This window comes from Zalophus californianus, chromosome 4, assembly GCF_009762305.2.
Source record: "Zalophus californianus isolate mZalCal1 chromosome 4, mZalCal1.pri.v2, whole genome shotgun sequence".
In the NCBI taxonomy this organism is placed as follows: domain Eukaryota; kingdom Metazoa; phylum Chordata; class Mammalia; order Carnivora; family Otariidae; genus Zalophus; species Zalophus californianus.
In genome coordinates this window covers 113,765,670-113,787,910 of record NC_045598.1, presented here as the reverse complement: position 1 = coordinate 113,787,910, position 22,241 = coordinate 113,765,670, and the positions used below count along the sequence as shown (strand labels likewise).

The 22,241-nt window shown below is 38.5% G+C and overlaps 1 protein-coding gene across 7 annotated transcripts in view; it reads left to right on the top strand.

Annotated features, from left to right (window-relative positions):
• The window catches only part of ST18 (ST18 C2H2C-type zinc finger transcription factor), a 111,558-nt gene that overhangs the window by 78,497 nt on the left and 10,820 nt on the right, over nt 1–22,241 (top strand). For all 7 annotated transcript variants that reach the window (XM_027570353.2, XM_027570346.2, XM_027570355.2 and 4 more), the window contains 7 exons: nt 413–528; nt 9,207–9,269; nt 10,053–10,121; nt 12,188–12,250; nt 12,352–12,432; nt 13,338–13,559; nt 19,526–19,614. In XM_027570353.2, coding sequence (XP_027426154.1) covers nt 413–528; nt 9,207–9,269; nt 10,053–10,121; nt 12,188–12,250; nt 12,352–12,432; nt 13,338–13,559; nt 19,526–19,614 — 703 coding nt within the window. The remainder of the gene's footprint in view (nt 1–412; nt 529–9,206; nt 9,270–10,052; nt 10,122–12,187; nt 12,251–12,351; nt 12,433–13,337; nt 13,560–19,525; nt 19,615–22,241) is intronic.

Genomic DNA, 22,241 nt, shown 5'->3' with positions numbered 1-22,241 from the left:
TTAAAAATTTGTGGTTCATTTTTGCAATATTTCTTTTGTTTTACCAATGACTGCTGTGTATATAAAGAACTATTCTTATGTTCTCTAGGAAACATTCATTATGCAATAAAATCTGAAACGTATTCGTTATATAGCTCAAGAAATTCCTCTGTGGTTATATTTGCCAAAATGTGAACTTTTAAAGTTGTCCCCCATGAATTGCAATTTTTCTTCACCAAGGATGGAGGTCCATAATAATCAGAATATATCCTTATACTTATTACCTTATTAATTTTATGTACAAATCCTATGAAGAATTGCAGCTTAAGTCATTAAGCTAAAACTCAAATTCCTCCCTGATGACTTCAAATACAGTTGTCTTTACAGTGTAGCCTAATGCCTTCTGTGCTTCTGTATTTTTTTTTTCTTGCAGAAAGACCCAGTGAGCTCTCTAGAAAATTTAGAGGAAAAAAAGTTTCCTGGAGAGGCCTCCATCCCAAGCCCTAAACCCAAGCTCCATGCAAGAGATCTCAAAAAAGAACTAATCACGTAAGCAATCTTCACTGGCATATTCTGTGAGATTCTAGAATTAGGAGACTCAAGTTCAAAATTTTGAGTAATAATATCCTGGTTTATATGGTTGACTTTAGGAATGTTATAGGACAATTTCAGCCAGTCGATAGTTAAATGTTTCAAACATACCTAAATTTATGCTTAGAACTAAGAGGATTATGGGGAAAAAAAGTGTACATGACGTGATTTCATGCTAAGAGATGATTGAAAAAACAAAAACAATATAAAGCAACTAGAAATGTTTATGTGTTTTGTTTTGTTTTGTTTGGCTCCTCAGAACTTTTCACTGTGCTCTGCTCCACTGAGTCAGGCTGAACTCAGCGTCTCCATAGTACCATTTACTAGTTTCGTAGCCTTGGACATAGTTTTTAAACTCATTTGAACCTCCAGTTTCTTATGTAAAGCAGGGCTATCAATAGTCATCTCATGAAATTGTAAAAATCTAAGGAAACAACCTATAAGAATATATAAAATGCCTAGTGGAAAGTATGTTTTCATTGTGCGGTAATTATCACGGCTTGTGGCATAGACCATTAAGATACAGTATTCTAAGCAGGATTATTGCATTTTGCCCACTAAAGGCATAAACATTTTTTTTAATGGGGAAGTACATTAATTAATGTCTCTATTGAATTTTTTTGAGAAATTAATCACATTTAGTTAGGATTTAAATAATTATTACATTGAAATTTTAAAAATATGACGTGTTTAAGGTACAGATGGCAGCCATTTTCTTTTTGACTCTGCAATAAATATAAAGTCCCTAAAGTCTGTCAGCAAGTTAATGTTTCTTTCCATAACATAATTATAGTATCGTTAGCATATGGATGATACAAAAAACCTACTACCCATAGGTCTAACCTCTCTAACAGACTCATAGATTCTCCTTGAAAGCAGAGGCCAGCTTTTTCTTGTTGAGGGGAATTTTTCCACTTAATTTTGGAATTCCGTTAAAAATCACTTAACGTTTTTTCACGATGATGAGTTTAGTGATACTATAAAGTCAGTTATGGTGATGGAGTGAAAGATCCAGAATCCATTCTTAAATTTAGAGTCACATCTTTTTAGGACTAGTTGGGTTTAGATATTATTCTCTCTGTGGCAGTGGAATAATTGTTAATTTATTCAGTAACTATTTTTTGCCTGCCTACTATGTTATGTTCTAGGCATATGTCAGATGCTGGGAATATAAGGGAACAAATTTGAAGTGAACTCTGCACTTCTGGAAAGTGCCTTGAAGGAAATGAATAGGGTGTCGGGATAGACAATGTTGCTTCTGGGTCGGGTGAATGAGTCAAAAAAATGTTTATATTTTGATCAGAAGTTCTTAATCTGATACCTACTGACCCCAGAAGATCCAAGTCAGTTCTTCAGGGAGTCTATGAACCTTATAACACTTAATGCAAATGATTATTTGGGTAAGGGATTTTATGGCTTTCATCACTTTCTCAAAGGGTTCTGTGACTCAGGAGAGTTTAAAGACCAGGGCATTCGACAGCAATAAGTACTAGTTAAGACTACAGTAGAGGCTGGAGCAGAACAAAGTTTCAGGGAGCAGGGGCCCTGAGCTGAGCCCTGAGGACTAGCCAGATGTGGAGAGACAGGGAGTGCAGGCGTGGACTCAAGCAGGACGGGGCCCTAAGAAGAGTGCCTGGTTGCAGGTTTGCGTGAGAAAACCACAGGTGTTTAAACAGGAAAGTGAATTAATGGTGTGGTGCTTTAGGAAGAACAGTGTGTAAAATTATTCTGAAGCTGGAAGATCATCTAAAACATTGATGTGAAAAAAAAATAAAACACTGATATAAAGATTCAGACATGAGATCATGAGGCTAGAGAAACTATAGAAAGAAAGGGATAGAGTGCTCTTGAGGCCTTGAGGATGCACATGCTGCTGGCCCCTGACTGGGCAAAAGGGAAGCCCACAAAGAACACAGAAATGAGGCCCTTTAGAGACACAGGAGGACGACTGAAGAAAATGTCCTGATGGCAGCCGCTCCTAAGTTCCTTTTCTACTTCACCTCCAGTTATCTGGCAGGGGAGTAGAGATCCCAGGATAGATGGTAAGTGAGGAGGAGAAGTGGGAGGTGTTTTAGGCAAACACAAGGCAGGAGCCATTGTTTTTCTACAGTTATATCCTTAGCAGGCAGTATAGTCCTGCTTGGGTTGTGTTTCACACGAGGGAGTGAGTGACATGCAGGAAAATATTTTCTGTATGTAAATGGTGAAATATTAAAGTATATTCATACACAAATATATTCAAAGCTGCCAATTAATGAGAGTTTCTAGCAAAAAGTAACTCTTCCACTTAGCCATCAGCATCTGTATGATCTCTTCTGAATCTGAATCATTCTCTTCTGAATCAGCACAAAAGTATGTTTCAGTTTTTCCAATAAAAAAATTAAAGCCCCTCTCTTGACTTGGCTTTCACCTTGACCCCCTATTTCTTCTTCCTTTCATAGCTAAGCTCCTCAAGAAAGTGTGACCCTGTTTCTCACCTGAATTTCTCCCAGATAGGCCTCCATTCTCACCGTTCCACCACAACCATCCGTAAGCCCTCCAGGGAACCCATCTGTGTGTGGTATCTTGGTCTTCTTGACCCTACTTGATTGGGCTGCCAGACTTGACAGAGCTGATCGCTTCCTCCTCTGTCTTCTGCACCTGGCTTCTAGGGTACCACACCTTGGGACGGTTTCCCACCTCACGTATTACTCCTGCTTAGGCTCCGGTGCAGCCCTTCCAAAGATGGAATGTCCCAGAGTTCAGTCCTGGAACCTCTTCTCTCCTCTGTCTACATTCAGTCCCTTGGGTTCTCGGTGTTAGAACCATCTCTACTCTGCGGACTCCCAGGTGTGCATCACCTCCGGACCCATTTCCAATGGCCATGGGGAATGAGCTCTCCCTTCTCCGCAGGACCCTAGCGTAGGGTCTACCCCTCCCTCTCCACCAGCTGCCTCTTCTCCTGCTTTTCCCTAAGGCTTCAGGGCCTCACGGTTGCTATTCCCTATGCCACAGACGTCTGCCGGGCGCCATAACCCCTCATCCTCCCTCAGCTCTTCTCTCAAATGTCACTTACCCGAGGAGTCTTCCTAGCTGCTTTCATCCCCCACTCTCAGCCCTGATGCTCCTATCCCCTGTTTCTGGAACTCCTGTTGTCCCTCAGTATTTATTACCTTCTAATGCACTCATACATTTTGCTTGCCCACATTCTCTGTTGTCTGCCTTTCTAACAAGAATGCAGGTCCCAGGAGGGCAAGGGTGTTCTTTCATTGATTTTGTTCTCTCTTACATCCACACCATTGGTACATAATATTTACTGCAGTGCCTCTTACTTCCCCAACTACACAAACAGTGAATTGGGAGCAGGGAACACATCTCAAATGCTATTACAAGCCTTGCACATAGAAAGTGTTCAATGAAATTATTCCTAGTGCAACACTGATATATTGTGTTGATATGTGACTGATTTTTAAATAATCTTAGACTGTATTCTTTATGGATTTCATAGGCAAACATTACTGGCTCAAATATGATTTTCTCTTATGAGTTTAATGTTCACTTAGAACTTGGTAGCTGGAGCAACGTGATGGATGAGTACCAAACACACTAGAGTTTAAATGTCACTGAACATTGTTTCTTCCCAGAGGTGACTTGGGGTCAGCCATATACTTACTCCCTTGTGGAGTTACTTCAAGTTTTTAAAATCTTTTTAAAAATTTTTGTTTTTTGATTTTTGATTTTGTTTCTTCATATAACTCTGAATATCTTCAAAATTGGCAAATTTTCATCATTTGGAGGTAGATTTTTGGAAATTGTGAGAGTCATTCCAAACTAAATGTAGTGTAAAAGATTGATAATTAACCTGCATTACCATTTTGAACAGAAAAATGAAGTGAGATTATTTTGTAATGAGCACTTCTCACTGGGACAAAGCTAATACAAAAGAGGAAGGGTTCTAAAAACATTGGGACAGGTTTTGAAATAGAATTTCATCATGAATTCTTAGGAAATTAACTCTATAGAAACCTCATGGTTCTCTCCTCATTTTCATCCCCAGACTGATGAACACTTCAGTGGATACTGCTGATCTTTATGTACCTGTGTTATACACTGGTTTTGTAAAAGTCTTACTATAGTTGCATCCTTTTTCAAAAATTGTGCTTTGCTTTATGTTTCTTTTTTTTATTTTATTTTGTTATGTTATGTTAATCACCATACATTACATCATTAGTGTTTGATGTAGTGTTCCATGATTCATTGTTTGCGTATAACACCCAGTACTCCATTCAGTACGTGCCCTCTTTAATGCCCATCACCAGGCTAACCCATCCCCCCACCGCCTTCCCCTCTAGAACCCTCAGTTTGTTTCTCAGAGTCCATAGTCTCTCATGGTTCATCTCCCCCCTGATCTCCCCCCCTTCATTTTTCCCTTCCTATTATCTTCTTCTTCTTCTTTTTTTTAACATATAATGTATTATTTGTTTCAGAGGTACAGGTCTGTGATTCAACAGTCTTGCACAATTCACAGTGCTCACCATAGCACATACTTTCCCCAGTGTCTATCACCCAGCCACCCCATCCCTTCCACCCCCCACCATTCCAGCAACCCTCAGTTTATTTCCTGAGATTAAGAATTCCTCATATCAGTGAGGTCATATGATACATGTCTTTCTCTGATTGACTTATTTCACTCAGCATAATACCCTCTAGTTCCATCCATGTCGTTGCAAATGGCAAGATTTTGGTTTTTTTGATGGCTGCATAATATTCCATTGTATATATGTACCACATCTTCTTTATCCATTCATCTGTTGATGCACATCTTGGCTCTTTCCATAGTTTGGCTATTGTGGACGTTGCTGCTATAAACATTGGGGTGCACATACCCCTTCGGGTCACTACATTTGTATCTTCGGGGTAAATACCCAGTAGTGCAATTGGTGGGTCATAGAGTAGCTCTATTTTCAACTTTTTGAGGAACCTCCATACTGTTTTCCAGAGTGACTGTACCAGCCTGCATTCCCACCAACAGTGTAGGAGGGTTCCCCTTTCTCCGCATCCTCGCCAACACCTGTCGTTTCCTGACTTGTTAATTTTAGCCATTCTGACTGGTGTGAGGTGGTATGTCACTGAGGTTTTGATTTGGATTTCCCTGATGCTGAGCGATGTTGAGCACGTTTTCATGTGTCTGTTGGCCATTTGGATGTCTTCTTTGGAAAAATGTCTGTTCATGTCTTCTGCCCATTTCTTGATTGGATCATTTGTTCTTTGGGTGTTGAGTTTGATAAGTTCTTTATAGATTTTAGATACTAGCCCTTTATCTGATATGTCATTTGCAAATATTTTGTCCCATTCTGTCAGTTGTCTTTTGGTTTTGTTGACTGTTTCCTTTGCTGTGCAAAAGCTTTTTATCTTGATGAAGTCCCAATAGTTCATTTTTGCCCTTGCTTCTCTTGCCTTTGGCGATATTCCTAGGAAGAAGTTGCTGCGGCTGAGGTCGAAGAGGTTGCTGCCTATATTCTCCTTTAGGATTTTGATGGACTCTTGTCTCACATTTAGGTCTTTCAACCATTTTGAGTCTATTTTTGTGTGTGGTGTAAAGAATGGTCCAGTTTCATTCTTCTGCATGTGGCTGTCCAATTTTCCCAACACCATTTGTTGAAGAGACTGTCTTTTTTCCATTGGACATTCTTTCCTGCTTTGTCGAAGATTAGTTGACCATAGAGTTGAGGGTCCATTTCTGGGCTCTCTATTCTGTTCCATTGATCTATGTGTCTGTTTTTGTGCCAGTACCATACTGTCTTGATGATCACAGCTTTGTAATAGAGCTTGAAGTCTGGAACTGTGATGCCACCAGCTTTGCTTTTCTTTTTCAATATTCCTCTGGCTATTTGGGGTCTTTTTTTGTTCCATACAAATTTTAGGATTATTTATTCCATTTCTTTGAAAAAAGTGGATGGTATTTTGATAGGAATTGCATTAAATGTGTAGATTGCTCTAGGTAGCATTGACATCTTCACAATATTTGTTCTTCTAATCCATGAGCATGGAACGTTTTTCCATTTCTCTGTGCCTTCCTCAATTTCTTTCATGAGTATTTTATAGTTTTCTGCGTACAGATTTTTTGCCTCTTTGGTTAGATTTATTCTTAGGTATCTTATGGTTTTGGGTGCAATTGTAAAAGGGATTGACTCCTTAGTTTCTCTTTCTTCTGTCTTGTTGTTGGTGTATAGCAATACCACTGATTTCATATCCTGTCACTTTACTGAGTTCCTGTATGAGTTCTAGCAGTTTTGGGGTGGCGTGTTTTGGTGCTTTTTCTTTCTAACAGATAAATGTACCTTAATTGATTACCAGAAACTGTTTGCAAAATAGGGTTTTTTAATGTCATTGATTAGAATAAATTTCCTTAGAGTTTGAGGGCCACCTCCTGAAGGAACTAGCTCATTTCCTTTCTCTAAGTGTTAATACTTTCTTTTCTAAGATTTTTAAAATTTATTTATTTGAGAGAGAGAGCATGAGCAGGGGCAGGGGGAGGGGCAGGAAAGGGGAAAGCAGACTCCCCATGAGCAGGGAGCCTGACACAGGGCGAGATCCCAGGACCCTGAGATCCCAGGATCCTGAGCTCACCACCTGAGCTGAAAGCAGATGCTTAACCTACAAAGCCACCCACGCGCCCTTCTAAGTGTTAATACTTCCATTTGCAAACCTACCCAGATTGTTTCACCCAACTGGTATGGGCACATGTTATTGGATAAGATTTTTCATTGACTATTTGTAATTTAAGCCAGCTATCAGAATTTGAAACAAAAGCTTTTCCCACAACACCATCTTCAATCCTTTATTCCTTAACCACCAAACTTAAAAAAAGTAATTAGCAGCTAATTAAATGCATACTTTACTATTTTACTCCCTAATTTATAGCTGATGGGTTTAAAACTCATTGGCACTTCTTTGCTTCTCATGGCAGTATTGATAGAAATAATGAAAAAATAGAAATAAAATTTAAAAAATAAAATAAAATAAACGCAGTGCTGTTTTTGCACACTAGGTGGCCATGTATTTCTAAAGTGGGGATTCCCAGGTAATTACAACACATCTCTCACGCTCTGAATATTCCAGTTGTACAGTGTTCAGAAGAGATTGTTTCTCCATTTAGTGGGTGAATGGCACTTGCAAGATAACTGAGCTCAAATGTTAATCATTGTTCTTTTTTCTTCCTTTACTTGTTTACATGTATATATAGCTTCCACATTTTCCTTTCTGATATCCCATCTAGGGAAAGTGGTAAGGGAAGAGCTAGGCAGTTCAGCTTGGATCAAGCCCTGAAAATCAAACCTCTCTCTGAGAGATGGAAATGTTCTAACACTTATAGTTTCTTTAGATTACCTGAAGATGATTAGAAAATAGCTCACAGGAAAACAACAGCAACAACAAAAAACTAAGAAGGTGACATTTAAGAAAACTTGAATGTTGGCAGTCTATCTCTAAATGTCCTTTCAAAGGGGTAAACTCTGTACTCTACACATATGGATAAGCCTTCACTTTAGGCAGCATGTCAGAGAAAACCAGAAGCCTGAATGACGTAACTGATTTTTCCTCTGATTAACACCACCACAAATAGCACTGAGTAGGCTGAGGTCAATCTGCTTACTCCAAATGAGTGACTTTCTAGCAGCATCAGAGGAAAATAAATGACTGAGAAACCAAGGAACCTATTAACTATGGAAGAAAATCCTCTTACATTATTTTTAAAAGACACATAAGATGCACAGAATATGACCAGCTTCTGAAATACAATGGAATGCATCAATACAGACTTTGGTCTTTGGCAGATGGCCTGGAGAGCCTATTGCTTTGGTGGTTAATTAGCAATTGTCTATGATGGTTTCAAACTTTGGATAAAATTGATCCCAAGCTTTAATAACTAAATTTCTTATAGGTTTCTGTATTGTCAGCAACTTTCCCACCTAAAATGTCAGTTTACCTTTCCAGGATATATAGTATTTTCAAAGATTTTCTTTTTCAGGCAGTTTCTAAAATGTATATGAAGTTACTATAATGACCTTTTCTTAAGAACTCACAAAAATCCTTGGGGCGCCTGAGTGGCTTGGTTGGTTAAGCAGCTAACTTTTGGTCTCAGAGCAGGTCTTGATCTCAGGGTCATGAGTTCAAGCCCCACGTTGGGCTCCATACTGGGCATTGGGCTCCATACCGGGCATGGAGTCTACTTAAAAAAAACCCTCAAACTCACAAAAATTCTTTTCTGAAATCTGTTATATAATTGGTGCCAGTATTCCTAGGAGCCACTCTCATTATAAAGCGTGGGTTTATAACATTTATATTTTCAAAGAGATAAAACATCATTGGTTGTTGACTCACAACATTGCTAGGGCATATATTTCAGCATCACTTTCCTACATGATTTGAGTCAGAGAATTAATGTGATGGTGAAAACTAATGCCTTCAGATCATGCCACTATTCTTCTAGCTAGTCTCCTGGTTCCTAGATAACGCAATTCCTTAGTTCACTAGCTCCTGTGTGTCCCGTACTGTGCTAACTGATCTTGAAAAGAGAAGCTACCTCATAACCTATAGACAGCAAATGAATCTGTGAAAACCCCTTGACTTTAACACTATATTTTTTATTGACTCAGCTGCCCAACGCCAGGATGTGATGGAAGTGGCCACGTCACAGGAAACTATGCTTCCCATCGCAGGTACCTTACAACTTACATCTTATTCTAACGTAAATACTTATTCTCAACTATTCTAGGAAATTATAATCTGGATCCAAAATTGAAGACTGAGTTAGTTGGGGTTTTGTTTTGTTTTCCAGAAGTAAAGCTAAGTTAAATCTTCTGGCTTTTTGTGTATATGGTATAGAAATCATGATTTTGGGCTAAAAATAATGTTCTGATCCTATTGTGCAGGTTATAAACCAAAAGCTAGAGTTTATGTCAGGGCTTTGGTTCTGTCTAGCTTTAGGACTCAAGTGAAACCAAGGTAAAATAATAGAGTGACCTGGGTTGACCATTCACCTTGTGGAATGTGGCAGCCTCTTCCCTGGGCAAATACCAGATCAAGGTGTTAAACAGAGCAAAAAAAGCTGTATTTAATCTTTCCACTTCCCTTCTTCATTGATGTGATTTGCTTTTCCTTTGGGCACCGGTTTAGACCTTTAAGCCACCACCCCTTGGTGTGCAATGGAAATGGACTCCGAATCAGTAATCATTGTATTACTGAATTCTAGAGTTGGGGAGTCTCATTGGGTTAAAGCCCTTCATTTGATAAAATAGCAAACCTGAGTCTATGAGAAATAACTGAGGTGTCCACAAGCCAACACTGGTTAGAGTAGCAAAGCCCAATTCAAACCTAGTTATATTTTTCCCAATCCCCAGGCACCAGTAAATTTAGCATATGTTCACAAACTCAAAACACCATTTGAGTTGGATCTGTGTATGTCAGGGTTGTGTGTTTTTGTTTTTCTCATCCCTCTTTAGTGTTTCTGGATGTCCTTTAGCAGATAAGACTCTTAAATCCCTCATGGCTGCTAACTCTCAGGAGCTTAAGTAAGTATTGGAATCATGACCTCCTAGCTCTTCATTGACTGTGTTAGGACTCCCCCTCATTCAAGACCCATGTGGGTTTTCACTAACAAGTAGTAAATCATGACTGACTAAATTATAACCAATGCATTCTTTCACCGCAAAGTCCAAATGACTAAAAACAACTCATTGTAACTTAATTTAGTTCATTTGCTTGCTTTGGGGATTTTTTTCTTTTATAATATTTTTTAAAGCAACAATAGAATAGTTATTAAACATAATACTTTTTTCTGCTGATTTCAGATTTATACACTAAATCAGACCTATGAAGGTGTGGCAAAGCACTTTCATCATCTAATCTTAAGTAAACTGCATAATATTTTACCTTATGGGAATTTTGAATCATATGTCTGTCTTTCAATTCCAGGACCTAGACACAATTTTGGCACATTTCAACCTAGGATCTCAAAGCCACGTGTTTATTAACTTTTACTTATTGATTTTATTTTTCCTATTCCTCTCTTCTTTTATTCCAAATTTCTCACTTGTTTTTTTTTCCTGCACTGTTATATTACATACAGAATAATAAAAAGTTATAATCTACCTTATGCCCTTTAAAATATAATAGGGCATAAATTTAGAAAAGATAAGCAATAACTTTAAACAAAATTAATGAAACTTATCTGCAATAATAATCTTAAGAAAAATGAGTGTTACTAAGTCTAATGATAAAACAATATTTGTATAAGTAGTAGAATCAACATTTGATGTCTAAATCACAAGTAAAATTTCAGATATTTTATTTTCTTAATATTTTGTTAGTCTTCCCATTTTCTAATTTGTTTAAAATTATTTCCTTAAAAATTACAAAGAATGAATTTATGAAAGAAGATGTGAATGTGATATTAAGCAGATATAAAACTTGGGAATGTTAATACCAGAAAAAGTAAAGGGAACTATGAAATACGCAACTTTTCTCATATTCAATATGAGAAATAATGTACAGTTGATTGTGTCAGTATAGATTCTAGAAATCATGCTATAGATTGCCATTTTTCTAGACTGAAATGTAAGAATATTAGGTTGAGACATGACTGAGAGATTGAAAATAGAGGAGTGCCAGGCATTCTTACTCAATCTGACTTACTTACCTTACTTACTCAGTATTTATTATTCAATTTTACTCAATTGTTCTAAACTTATACATTTCTGTACCTTAATAATAGCTATTGGTTCTCTTAAGTAGTTTCTCTAAACATTATTTCTAGGAAAAAATGTTGATAACACATTGAAAACATGTAGATTGAGAAGTTCTATAGCAATATTCAGTATTTACATGTTTTATACAGCCATCTGATAAGTAACATCTTCAGTTTTTTCTATAAAAAAAGAAAAAGACATTTATTGACCTCTTCTTTAGATATTCAGTTTTTACTTTCAAGTGTATTTTGAAGCCTATTCCTACTCAGCATTCCAAGTAGAATTGGATTCCCTTTCCTCTTTTCCCCTTTTCATTCCAAATTTAGTGGTTGAATGTCGATAATAGCTATGGGTAGATTTTCCAAAAGGCCATTTAAGTTGGGCCATGAGGCAGAACAGACCAGGTGCAAACGACTTAGGTTCTTTGGCAATTATATTAGTGTGCCAAGTCTCTGGAGCTCACACATACCACTCTTGTTCATCTGAATTTAATGGATTATTGTGGTAGTGGAGCAAATCAAAGAAAATAAATTGTGTACAAAAACAATTTGGAAAACTTTTTTTCTTAAGCAAAAAAGGAAAACTTTGCATGATGTAGACAGAAGGCCAGCAGTAGGCTGTGGGCCGAATTACAGGTTCCTTCCAAAATAAAGTTTAAAAAAAAGAAGGTAGAATAAAAGCTAATACATTGTCTGCTAAGCATCACCCAGGAGATACGTATCTTAACATTTTCTTTAAAAATGTATTCCTAGCCAAAAATTCATTATATTTAAGGAAAAAGAGTCCCACAGAAAGCAACTCATTGTGTTTCCTTCTATTTGAATGTGTCGTGATCCCCCTCCCTCCACTACAACCATGCGGCCCATGCACTCTGTTCCTTCATTTTCCAGGTGTCCAACCCCGGGGTGTGATGGTTCAGGGCACGTGACTGGAAACTATGCCTCCCACAGAAGGTAAGATCGACTTCGTTTCTGAAGTAGGGAATCAGAATGTCCATAGCAATGGCCAGTGAGATCACATGGTTTGGTTTTGTTCCTTGTTGTCTGCTATTTAGTTTGTCCGGCTGCCCTCGTGCCAGGAAAGGTAGTGTCAAGATGACTCCTACAAAGGAAGAAAAAGAAGACCCTGAACTCAAGTGAGTGTGGTAGTTAAGGTGTGGCAGTTGAAGGGTGGTCAGATGTAGTTTGTTGGTCAAATGGGCGGGATGTTGGTTGGGATGCAACTGAGCATTGATTGAGGTTGGGGGGAGGCACCCTATTAGACGCAAGGACCCTTGAAGCAGCAGTCAGAGGGTTTAAAAGCTTGAGAAAATTATCTTATTCCTAGCTATGTGTACACAGTACTTTGATAATGCAAAAAAAAAAAGTAAGTTCATACTTTTTCTAATTGTTGTAAAGAAAACAGCATGGTGAAATTACAAGCATGACAAATATGGCAGCATTTCCCCCCAAATCTTTAATTTTGTTAAGGTGAAATCTTATCTTAAATTCCATGCTCTACAACATTTCTAAATGCATTATTGAGACATTTAAAAACCAACATTCCAGTGCTGTGAACAATGCACTGCGTAATGTAGGGCAAAGCAGTTAACATTTTACACCCGTGGTCTTTGGTTGGAGGCAGCATAGAGCGGCTTATGTGGTTGACTCTAGAGCTAAAAAGTGTGGGTGTGGTAAGTAATTTTACACTTACATTTTACACTTCTTGTAAAATGGGTGGCAAGTTACCTAAGCTCTATAAGCCTCATTTTCCCGACCTAGAAAATGGGACAGTAACTCTCTGTGCCCAGTGGGTTTGCAGTGAAGATTCCAGGAGATAGTGCACAAACCTTGCTTCGGTCAGGCCTGTGGACCACTATTTCTGCTAATACAATGCTGTTTAGATGGTTGTAGTGGCACTTTAAAAAAAACCCTTTAATTCCACCTTTTGCCGTCTGTATCGTATGGAATTGCCACTGCCTTCTTATTCACCTACTTATAGCACTTCATGTGAGTTATCTAGTGTCTCCCAGCTGGTAATGTCTCTGCTGTGTCTCTCTAGATGCCCTGTGATAGGGTGTGATGGCCAAGGTCACATATCAGGTAAATACACATCCCACCGCACAGCTTCTGGCTGTCCCCTGGCTGCCAAGAGACAGAAGGAGAATCCTCTCAATGGGGCCCCCCTCTCCTGGAAACTGAACAAACAAGAGCTACCACACTGTCCCTTGCCAGGCTGCAATGGGCTGGGCCATGTAAATAATGTTTTTGTCACCCACAGAAGGTAACATTTGTTTTCTGCCTTTTGTTGTGTTGTTGTTGTTGTTGTGATTGTGTGTCACCTCAGTGGCTTTGGGTTGAAGGGGGAATCCCTCCTTGAGTTCATTAATCATAGCACTTTAGATGGTGCAATGAGTCTTGCCAGATAGATGTTTGACTCCTTTGAAGAATGAAAAATGCTATTTCCTCTGTTTCTGAAAATTTGCTACATAGTTTTTAAGTGCTGTAGAAACTGCATTTTTTTGTATTCTCAAATTTGCTTATGCTGCTATTTTTTAATGGTTTAGTCTTTTAATGGTTCACTTCAATTTCAAGTGGTGATATTTACTCTATTATGTAGTGTAATTGTAAACTTTCTCTTTACATATTTATGTCCCTCCCTCTTGTGAACTGGCTCAATTTCAGGCCAAATTGTAGTTATTTTGCTGCTGGGGAGATGTGACTCATCCCCAGCAACCAGAAAGAGAATGACACAGTGACTACTAAGTATACGACAGGATGAGAGAGATTTAGAAAACCCTTTATAGTTCCACAATGACTTAATTCCTTTATCACTGAGTGTCGTGGATTTCAATGGAGTTCTTTTTTGGGAACACTGATCTTATTCCAGCTTTTTGGTTCACATTCTACCTAAAGAAAAGGCACAAGAAGATTCACTATACACTTCTCCAATCAAGGAGGACCTTTCTAGTCCTCTGGCCTCTGTGCGCGATGCAGATTTAAAAATCCGATGAAGCTTTAGTGAGCCCTGATGCTTTGCTTATGAGCAGTATGCAAACTGAGCAAAGCTGGGGCATTCTATATTTTGTTTGGTTTTAAAGATACATGTCAATGGTATCAGAAAATTAAGCCTTCCAGGAATTGCTGTTTTAAGTGGATATAAAGCTGCATCTGCTTATCGAGAAAACCTACATTTTTTTAAAAGATTTTATTTATTTATTTGACAGAGAGACACACAGCGAGAGAGGAAACACAAGCAGGGGGAGTGGGAGAGGGAGAAGCATGCTTCCCGCCTAGCAGGGAGCCTGATGAGGGGCTCGATCCCAGGACCCTGGGATCCTGACCTGAGCCGAAGGCAGATTCTTAACGACTGAGCCGCCCAGGCGCCCCAAAACCTACATTTTTTTAAAGATTTTTTTAATTTATTTGACAGAGAGACAGACAGTGAGAGGGAACACCAGCGGGGGGAGTGGGAGAGGGAGAAGTAGGCTTCCCGCCGAGGCAGAGCAGGGAGCCTGATGCGGGGCTCGATCCCAGGACCCTGAGATCATGACCCGAGCTGAAGGCAGCCGCTTAACCAGCTGAGCCACCCAGGCGCCCCCCTACATTTTTTAAAGTGGCTTATTTTTTTTATTTTCAAATGCATGGTCATTTTCACAATAGCTCACACTGTTTTATTCTGAGTTTGAATCCTCATTTCATATTTGGGAGCGACAGTCACAAATCAGGTGTGCCTAATGGCATATTAACTGCACAGTAGCTTGACTTCCTTATCGTGGACTCAGTAATATCCATGTTAACACTGATAATGAAATGTTAATGCTGTACTATGGTAAGAGCATCCCTCAGTCAGCAACAACAGAATTATCTTTAAAAATCATGAAGTTTTAAATGATGACACTGAGGCTTGGTGAGGATAGGGAACAACAGGGGCTCTGACTCGTAGTGGAAGAGTAATTAATTGGTAGAGCCACTTCAGGAAGCAAAGTGCCTTCAAAGAGTCCAGTTGAAAAAGAGCAAATGGACATGCCCTGCCACCCAGAACCTGAGCTGTTAGGCTGATGCCTCAGAGAGTCTCCTGCACCCTGGAGCCCAGAGACATGTCTGAGAATGTCTGTGGTAGCCTTGTTCTGTGAAGCCCAGACTGGGAGCAACCCACGTGCCCACTAAATCAAGCACGCAAGTAGACCATGGTATCTGCATACGGGGGGGCTGCCATGCACGAGTGACAATGAAGATGTGTCCTGGGCTGATTTTAGAACACAGTGCTGAGCAGGAGAAATTGTGTGTGGCATGCTTCTGTTTCCAGAAAGTTAAAAACAAGTAGCAAAATTGCATTTAAAAAGCTAGGGAATCGTTAACCTACAATTCAAGGCAATGGTTATATGTCTGGGGGCAAGAGAGGCAACTGTTGAAGGCATGGGGAGCTTCAAACATGTTCATGTTTGAAGGTAAAAGGTATTCACCTTGAAAGTATTCTTTAAACTGCAAATACACACTGTACGTATCTAGGTACATATTACCTGTTTCATAATAAAAAGAAAATTATGAGTTCAAAAATTAGGCTTGAACATTAATGCCAAGATGTTATCTTCTAGGAGAAAGAAAATAATTATTAATTATATGTTAAAACAAGTGAATAATTCAGATTTCACTGTTCTTCACTAGAGAGTTCTCTTGCTACTTGAAAGATTTAAGAGACTGAATTTACTTTGGGGTATTCTCTTTAAGGTGGAATGCTTCTCTCTACTATACATAGACTGTAATGAAATTATGTAATAGAGTGCCTAGCTTATAGCCTGGCACATAATGGTGTCTGACCCAGACTATTTCCTTTCCCGTTCATAAAAAATGTATTAACATATGTGTATATATGCAATAATTTATTAATAATTCATTAAAGTCGGAATGACTTATGCTGAAATAGCATGATTTGACCTGTGATACACTTTTATATATTCTACATTTTGCCCCTCAAATCCCCAAGGTTGTTCGGTACTCTTTCCCATCCCTCACAATAGCCAACATCTATTCAGGGCATGCTCTGTTCCAGTAGAGAGCACTGTTCTAAGTACCTTAGGTGGTTTATTCCTTTAATCCTTTACAAAACCCTGTGAGCTACAGAGGTGGTACAATTTTCCTCCATTGACAGAAGAGGACAAGCACAGGGAAGTTCAGGAATTGCCCTTGCACACAGCGTTGGGACAGCAGAGCCCCTGTTGCGAGCACCGTATCATCTTCATCCTTGGTGTTCAGTGGATCTTTCTGTGTGCCAGCCTCATAGTCTTTCCCCAGCCATTCCCTGTAAGGTCAATTTTGTAATTTTTCTCACTCTAACATGCAGCAAAACGGGAATAATTACAAAACTTACCTTAGAGGATGGTTGAGAACAATTTGATCCATGCATTTACCTCAGCGTAATATTTACAGACTAATTATTTTAAAACTGTGCTTTAAGTCTTGCATGACAAACTTCTACTTTGAAAAAAATAGCAGTCTGAGAAGACAAATGCTTTTATATTAAAACACACCGACACACACACACACACACACACACAAGATGGACGTTTGTAGTTTAGGACTAGAACTTCTATGACAAATAGACCTCATTTAGTGCTGTGCCATAACTATCATTTTTTGAGGTTTTTTGAGGTTTTTAATATAAACAGTGATGTCCATGTAAATTGTATCATCTGCTATTTCACTTTAACAAGGCAGATGAAGATATGGTTTGAAATTGCCATGATATGAGATAAAATTGCAAATTGGTCAAAACCATAGAAGACATTTTTTCCTGCCTTTGCAATAAGGAGTCCAAACCTTGACAGTGACACCTCCACCTTTTCTTAAGCAGCAGATTGAAGCCCCATGGAGGATGTGACCATCCTCAAAAGGAAAAATGACTTTTTATAATATTTTCGCATCCCATTTTTTTTAATTTAAGATTTGTTTTATACCCTGGAAGATGTAACTACATTAGAAGATATAAACTATCAAGTGACATTGTGAAACCATACTCTCACTTTCATAAGTTAACTATATCCTTAGGTTCTGAGTCATACAGCTGTGCACACTTCCTTAACTCTCCTCACCACTGTGTTGCAACTGGATATTTATTGCCTTGTTGTTGGAATAAAGCTGATTGTTTAGAGGACAGAGTCAGGGAAGGTCTGCTGAGCTATTAATAGCCACTACCATTATGTGACAAGTGGACTTACTACAGGTTACTTTTTTTTAAGATTTTTTTGCTTTATTTGAGAGAAAGTGAGTGTGGGGGGATAGGGAGGGGCAGGGGAGAAGAGGGAGTAGCAGAGGGAGAGAGAATATCCCAAGCAGGCTCCCCACTGAGTGTGGAGCCCATGTGGGGCTCGATCCCACAACCCTGAGATCATGATCTGATCTGAAATCAAGAGCTGGATACTTAACCAACTGAGCCACCCAGGCACCCTACTACAGGTCACTTTTAAAATCCACCTTACCAACTAAATATTAATTCTGTTCATGACTGTTTTCTAAGAACAATATACATGACATAAAACAAGACAGACTTGGGCAAATGTTTCAGAAAAAAAAAGATAATGAAACTTATATAGGCCACACTTTACAGTGAAGCTTACAAAATAGGAAAATCCAGTTCATCATTCTCATTGTGCTTTTTCATTATTTTCTTTTCCTGTGTTAAATATTTCATAATTTATCAAATTTTGGCAAACCACATAGCCTTCTTTTTCTATGTAGTAGTACATATCTATTATTTTTTAGATTTCATATAATCTTCATATAGAATAACTGAATTCACTTAAAAATACATTCATGGAGTGCCTGGGTGGCACAGTTGGTTAAGCGACCGACTCGGGTTTCAGCTCAGGTCATGATCTCAGGGTCATGAGATCAGGCCCCACATCTGGCTCCATGCTCAGCAGGGAGTCAGCTTGGGATTCTCTCTCTCCCCCTGCCTCTGCCCCTCCCCCCCACTGAAATAAATAAATAAATCTTAAAAAAAAAAACACATTCATGTAGCAAACATTTATTAACGGCCATTCTTTAGAAATATTTCTTTTCACTTTGCCAAGTGTCCTAACGTTTGAATTGAAAATGATTATTTCGTACATGAATTGCAACCAAATTTCTGTGGGAAAAACTATTCTAAGTGGCTGATTGTGACAATTTTTAACATTATTTGAAAATTGTATCTCCAAAAATACAACAAAATTGCAAAAGAATGAATGGTTGCTTAGAACAACAAAATCATCTCATCACGTACTACAGCAAACAAGTTTTGTTCAGTGTTGTCATTACCATTTTGGTGCAATCTAAATAAAACAGATGACATTAAAGAAAGGGAGCACAGCTAAAGAATACAGAGATTAAGGAAAAGATGTAAACCCCACTGCAATACAATACACCGCCCACAGAGAGCGCATCTGAATATATTTATAGTGGTTCCTTTCAGGGTGGAGATTTATTTTAATGAAAAATAATGTTTCAAAAGTTAGAGAATAAATTAGAAATGTCCCCATGCCCAAATGGTATGCAATATACCTGTTTATTTTTATTATTTTGGGCTTGTATTATTTGGGGTCATATTATTTTGGGTTTGTATTAATTTGAGTCATTCTGCAAAGACCAGACTACAGTACGTAAAAAAACAGGAAGAACTAGATTCTGCTTTATTATTCATGGAATTTTGACTAATTTGGAACAAATCTTAATTGTGATATATATGTACCATTTTGTGTTTACAGAAAACAAAGTAACCACTCCTAAAAAAAGGCATTGTGTGAATGCAGAATAGTAACATTTTATTTATTTGACAGAAAGAGATACAGAGAGAGAGGGAACACAAACAGGGGGAGTGGGAGAGGGAGAAGCAGGCTTCCGGCTGAGCAGGGAGCCCGATGCGGGGCTCGATCCCAGGACCTTGGGATCATGACCTGAGCCGAAGGCGGACGCAGAATAGTAACATTTTAACAAAATTAATTATATGATAGTATCAGCAATAGCTATTTGAATTTTGATTTAAAGAGCAAAAACACAAAACATAGTTACATTATCTGAGGGCCTTTGCTTTTGTGTTCATAAATATTACGTGTTATTTCTACAAAGGGACTGGAGATTATAACGTAATTAGTAGGCAAAGACCTAGTAAGTAGTGAATACAAAACTTTAATTTTTGAAAGAAGTAACATGTGTTAAAAAAAAAAGAAGTAATATGTATCTCACACATTGGTATAATTTCTATCCTTACAGCTTATCTGGATGTCCTCTAAATGCACAAGCCATCAAAAAGGGCAAGGTCTCAGAAGAACTAATGACCATCAAGCTCAAAGCAACTGGCGGTAAGATCACAGGGCAGCTGCCTTCAGCTCAGGTCATGATCCTGGGGTCCTGGGATTGAGCCCTGCTTCCGGCTCCTTGCTCAGTGGGGAGGCTGCTTCTCCCCTGCCTGCCATTCCCCCTGCTTGTGCTTGCTGTCTCTCTCGCGCGCTCTCTCTGTGTCAAATAAATAAATAAAACCTTTAAAACAAAAACAAAACAAAACAAAACAAAAGATCACAGGGCTAGAGACTGCCATCCCCACCAAAGTCTCAGCCGTAGCTCCCCAAAGCGTTCGCATGCCTAATTATTCTCTATATGGGAAGTGCAATTTTAATATACAAGAAGGATGCTCTCCTTGAATTTGAACTAAAACTATAACTTCATCTAAAGAACAAATTCTTGTTTTTTTTTTTTCTTTCCTTTTTCGTAAGTATCTCTAACACAGAAAATCAAGCATTGCTATTCGAAGGATTAAGACACACCGGCTGAACTTTTGTCCTTCAGTCCTCAAAATGACAGCTTTTGCATGAGCATGTGTGTGTGTGTGGGGGGGGGGGGTTCCTGGTGTAAACCTTCTATCAAATTTCAAGAAATACAGTTTTTGGCATCTGTCTTTGACTCCTTAAATTTTGTTCCATCCTCAAAACATTTTTATAATGAATCTGGATGATTTAAATTTATATCTGTATTTCCCTAGTGTCAATGCCTTATAGAAGTTAATAGATGCAGTTTCTGAGCTCTATCTTTGGATCCTCCAATTTTCCTTTGATTCTTGAGTGCTTTTCCTAAGATTTCTCATCAATATCATCTCAGGCACATGTTGTTTTCTTAGATCATCATTCTAAATCATCATCTAAACAATGGCAAAGCATTGTTTTGCTTTGGAGATTGATTTGTTGTTGTCTTTGGCACATAACTGGAATGGAGTAACTGTTTTTACTTTATTTCTTTGAAAGCATTGCCCAATCTTTTTAATTTGCCTCTGATTTTTTTTTAAAAGAAGATATGCAGTATCTGAGGGAGGGAAGCACTTTTGAGCTTCCTACTATTTCCCTTCTGAGGCTTCCATCTGTCAGATGCATTATCTAAAGTGGCCCCTTAGGGGTCTGCTCTCCCTCATGGAGCCACCACTAAGAGGTGAGGGGGGGTCAATTTGCCTGTGGTGGAGGAATAAAAGCTCGGGAGGCTAGGGACTGTGCTGGACATTCTTTCCAACATTTAGATGCTCAGTAAAAGTGCTTTCTCCAGATGTTTTCATTGTTCCTTGGAAATACTGCCCACTTCTCAACTGCCTCTTAACACATTTTCTGTGAAACTGGCACAATTTAATATTTATTTATTTATATGTCACCTTTCAAGCAATAGTTAAATGATGGAAAGTGCAATGCTACATTTAAAAAAAGCTACTTAGAAGTTAATTAAAAAAAATGAGACAAAAGGAGATCAAAGATAAGAAAGCAAGGTGGGACAAGCCTGAGGATAATAACAGGAATGTACCCATTTCCCAGTGGGTAAAAAGGGATCTCAGATTTGACTCTCAGCTTTTTAGATGCCAAAGCAAAAGGAGAATATAATCACTGTGAGAATCACACTGTCATTGAGTAAATTCAAAGCAAAACTTTCTCTGGAAGTGAGTGTATGAAGAAAATATTTTCTATGAGTTTTCATTATAAGAACCCCAGCAACACCTTTAACAGTAAATATAATAGAAATCCCAGACTGTTCCTAGTAAAGATAAGATCAAAACAGTAAGCTGTTGGCACTACAGCAAATTATAGTGAAGCTTTGCAGAGTGCCAGTGAGATGTGGGCCGGGTGCACACAGCTCCACTGCACTGTTCAAACCCTCTAGTAGATGGTTATAGTAACCTGGGAGCAGCTGGACTGCACACACATCCTTTGAAGGGTGCTTTTTAACTTGAGCATCTTCAGCTGAGCTTTCAAAGGATGTGGAGCAGCAGCAAGATGGCTGGAACACATTGACAAGTGTCTGAAGTGTATTTATTCTAAATGGGCCAGGAAACTGGAAAATTACACGTTTTCATAATCTAAGAAGCTAGGGGCGGGGCTGATGCTCATCTGAAGCCTGAGAACCTACAATGACTTGTGTGTGAAGAAAAATGCCCCTGAGTTCAAGTCAGTCGTCAGTGGAGGGTCAGGGAGGACCTAAAGTCATTTGAGGTCTTCTCTAACGATGTGCCATCTCCATAGTCCCCTACCTTAAAGCCTGGACACCTCCATGGTTCCCTGGATGATTTATAAAACAGGTATAACCCCACATTCACCGGATCCTAAAAAGAAATCAAATGGCAATAAACTATAAAGTGCATATGACTTTAAACTTCTTGGTGTGCTATATTAAGTTAAAATAGGTACAAATCATTCAGGCAATTGGTTGGATTACATAACATGTTAGGAGAATTTTACCTACAAAACAGTTAAAACATGGAAGGTCGACACCAAAAATGTTTACGTTTATTTTAGAAGAATCGATCTTTAGTTCTCCCTCCTTGGCATAATTAAATTGCCATGCTAATTTTTTAAAGACCATTACTGGTCCTTGATAATAAAATTAGAACATCTGTACATGAATAAATACTTGCCTTTCTGTTCTTTGTGATATAAATAAAAGTTATAATGGTTGACCT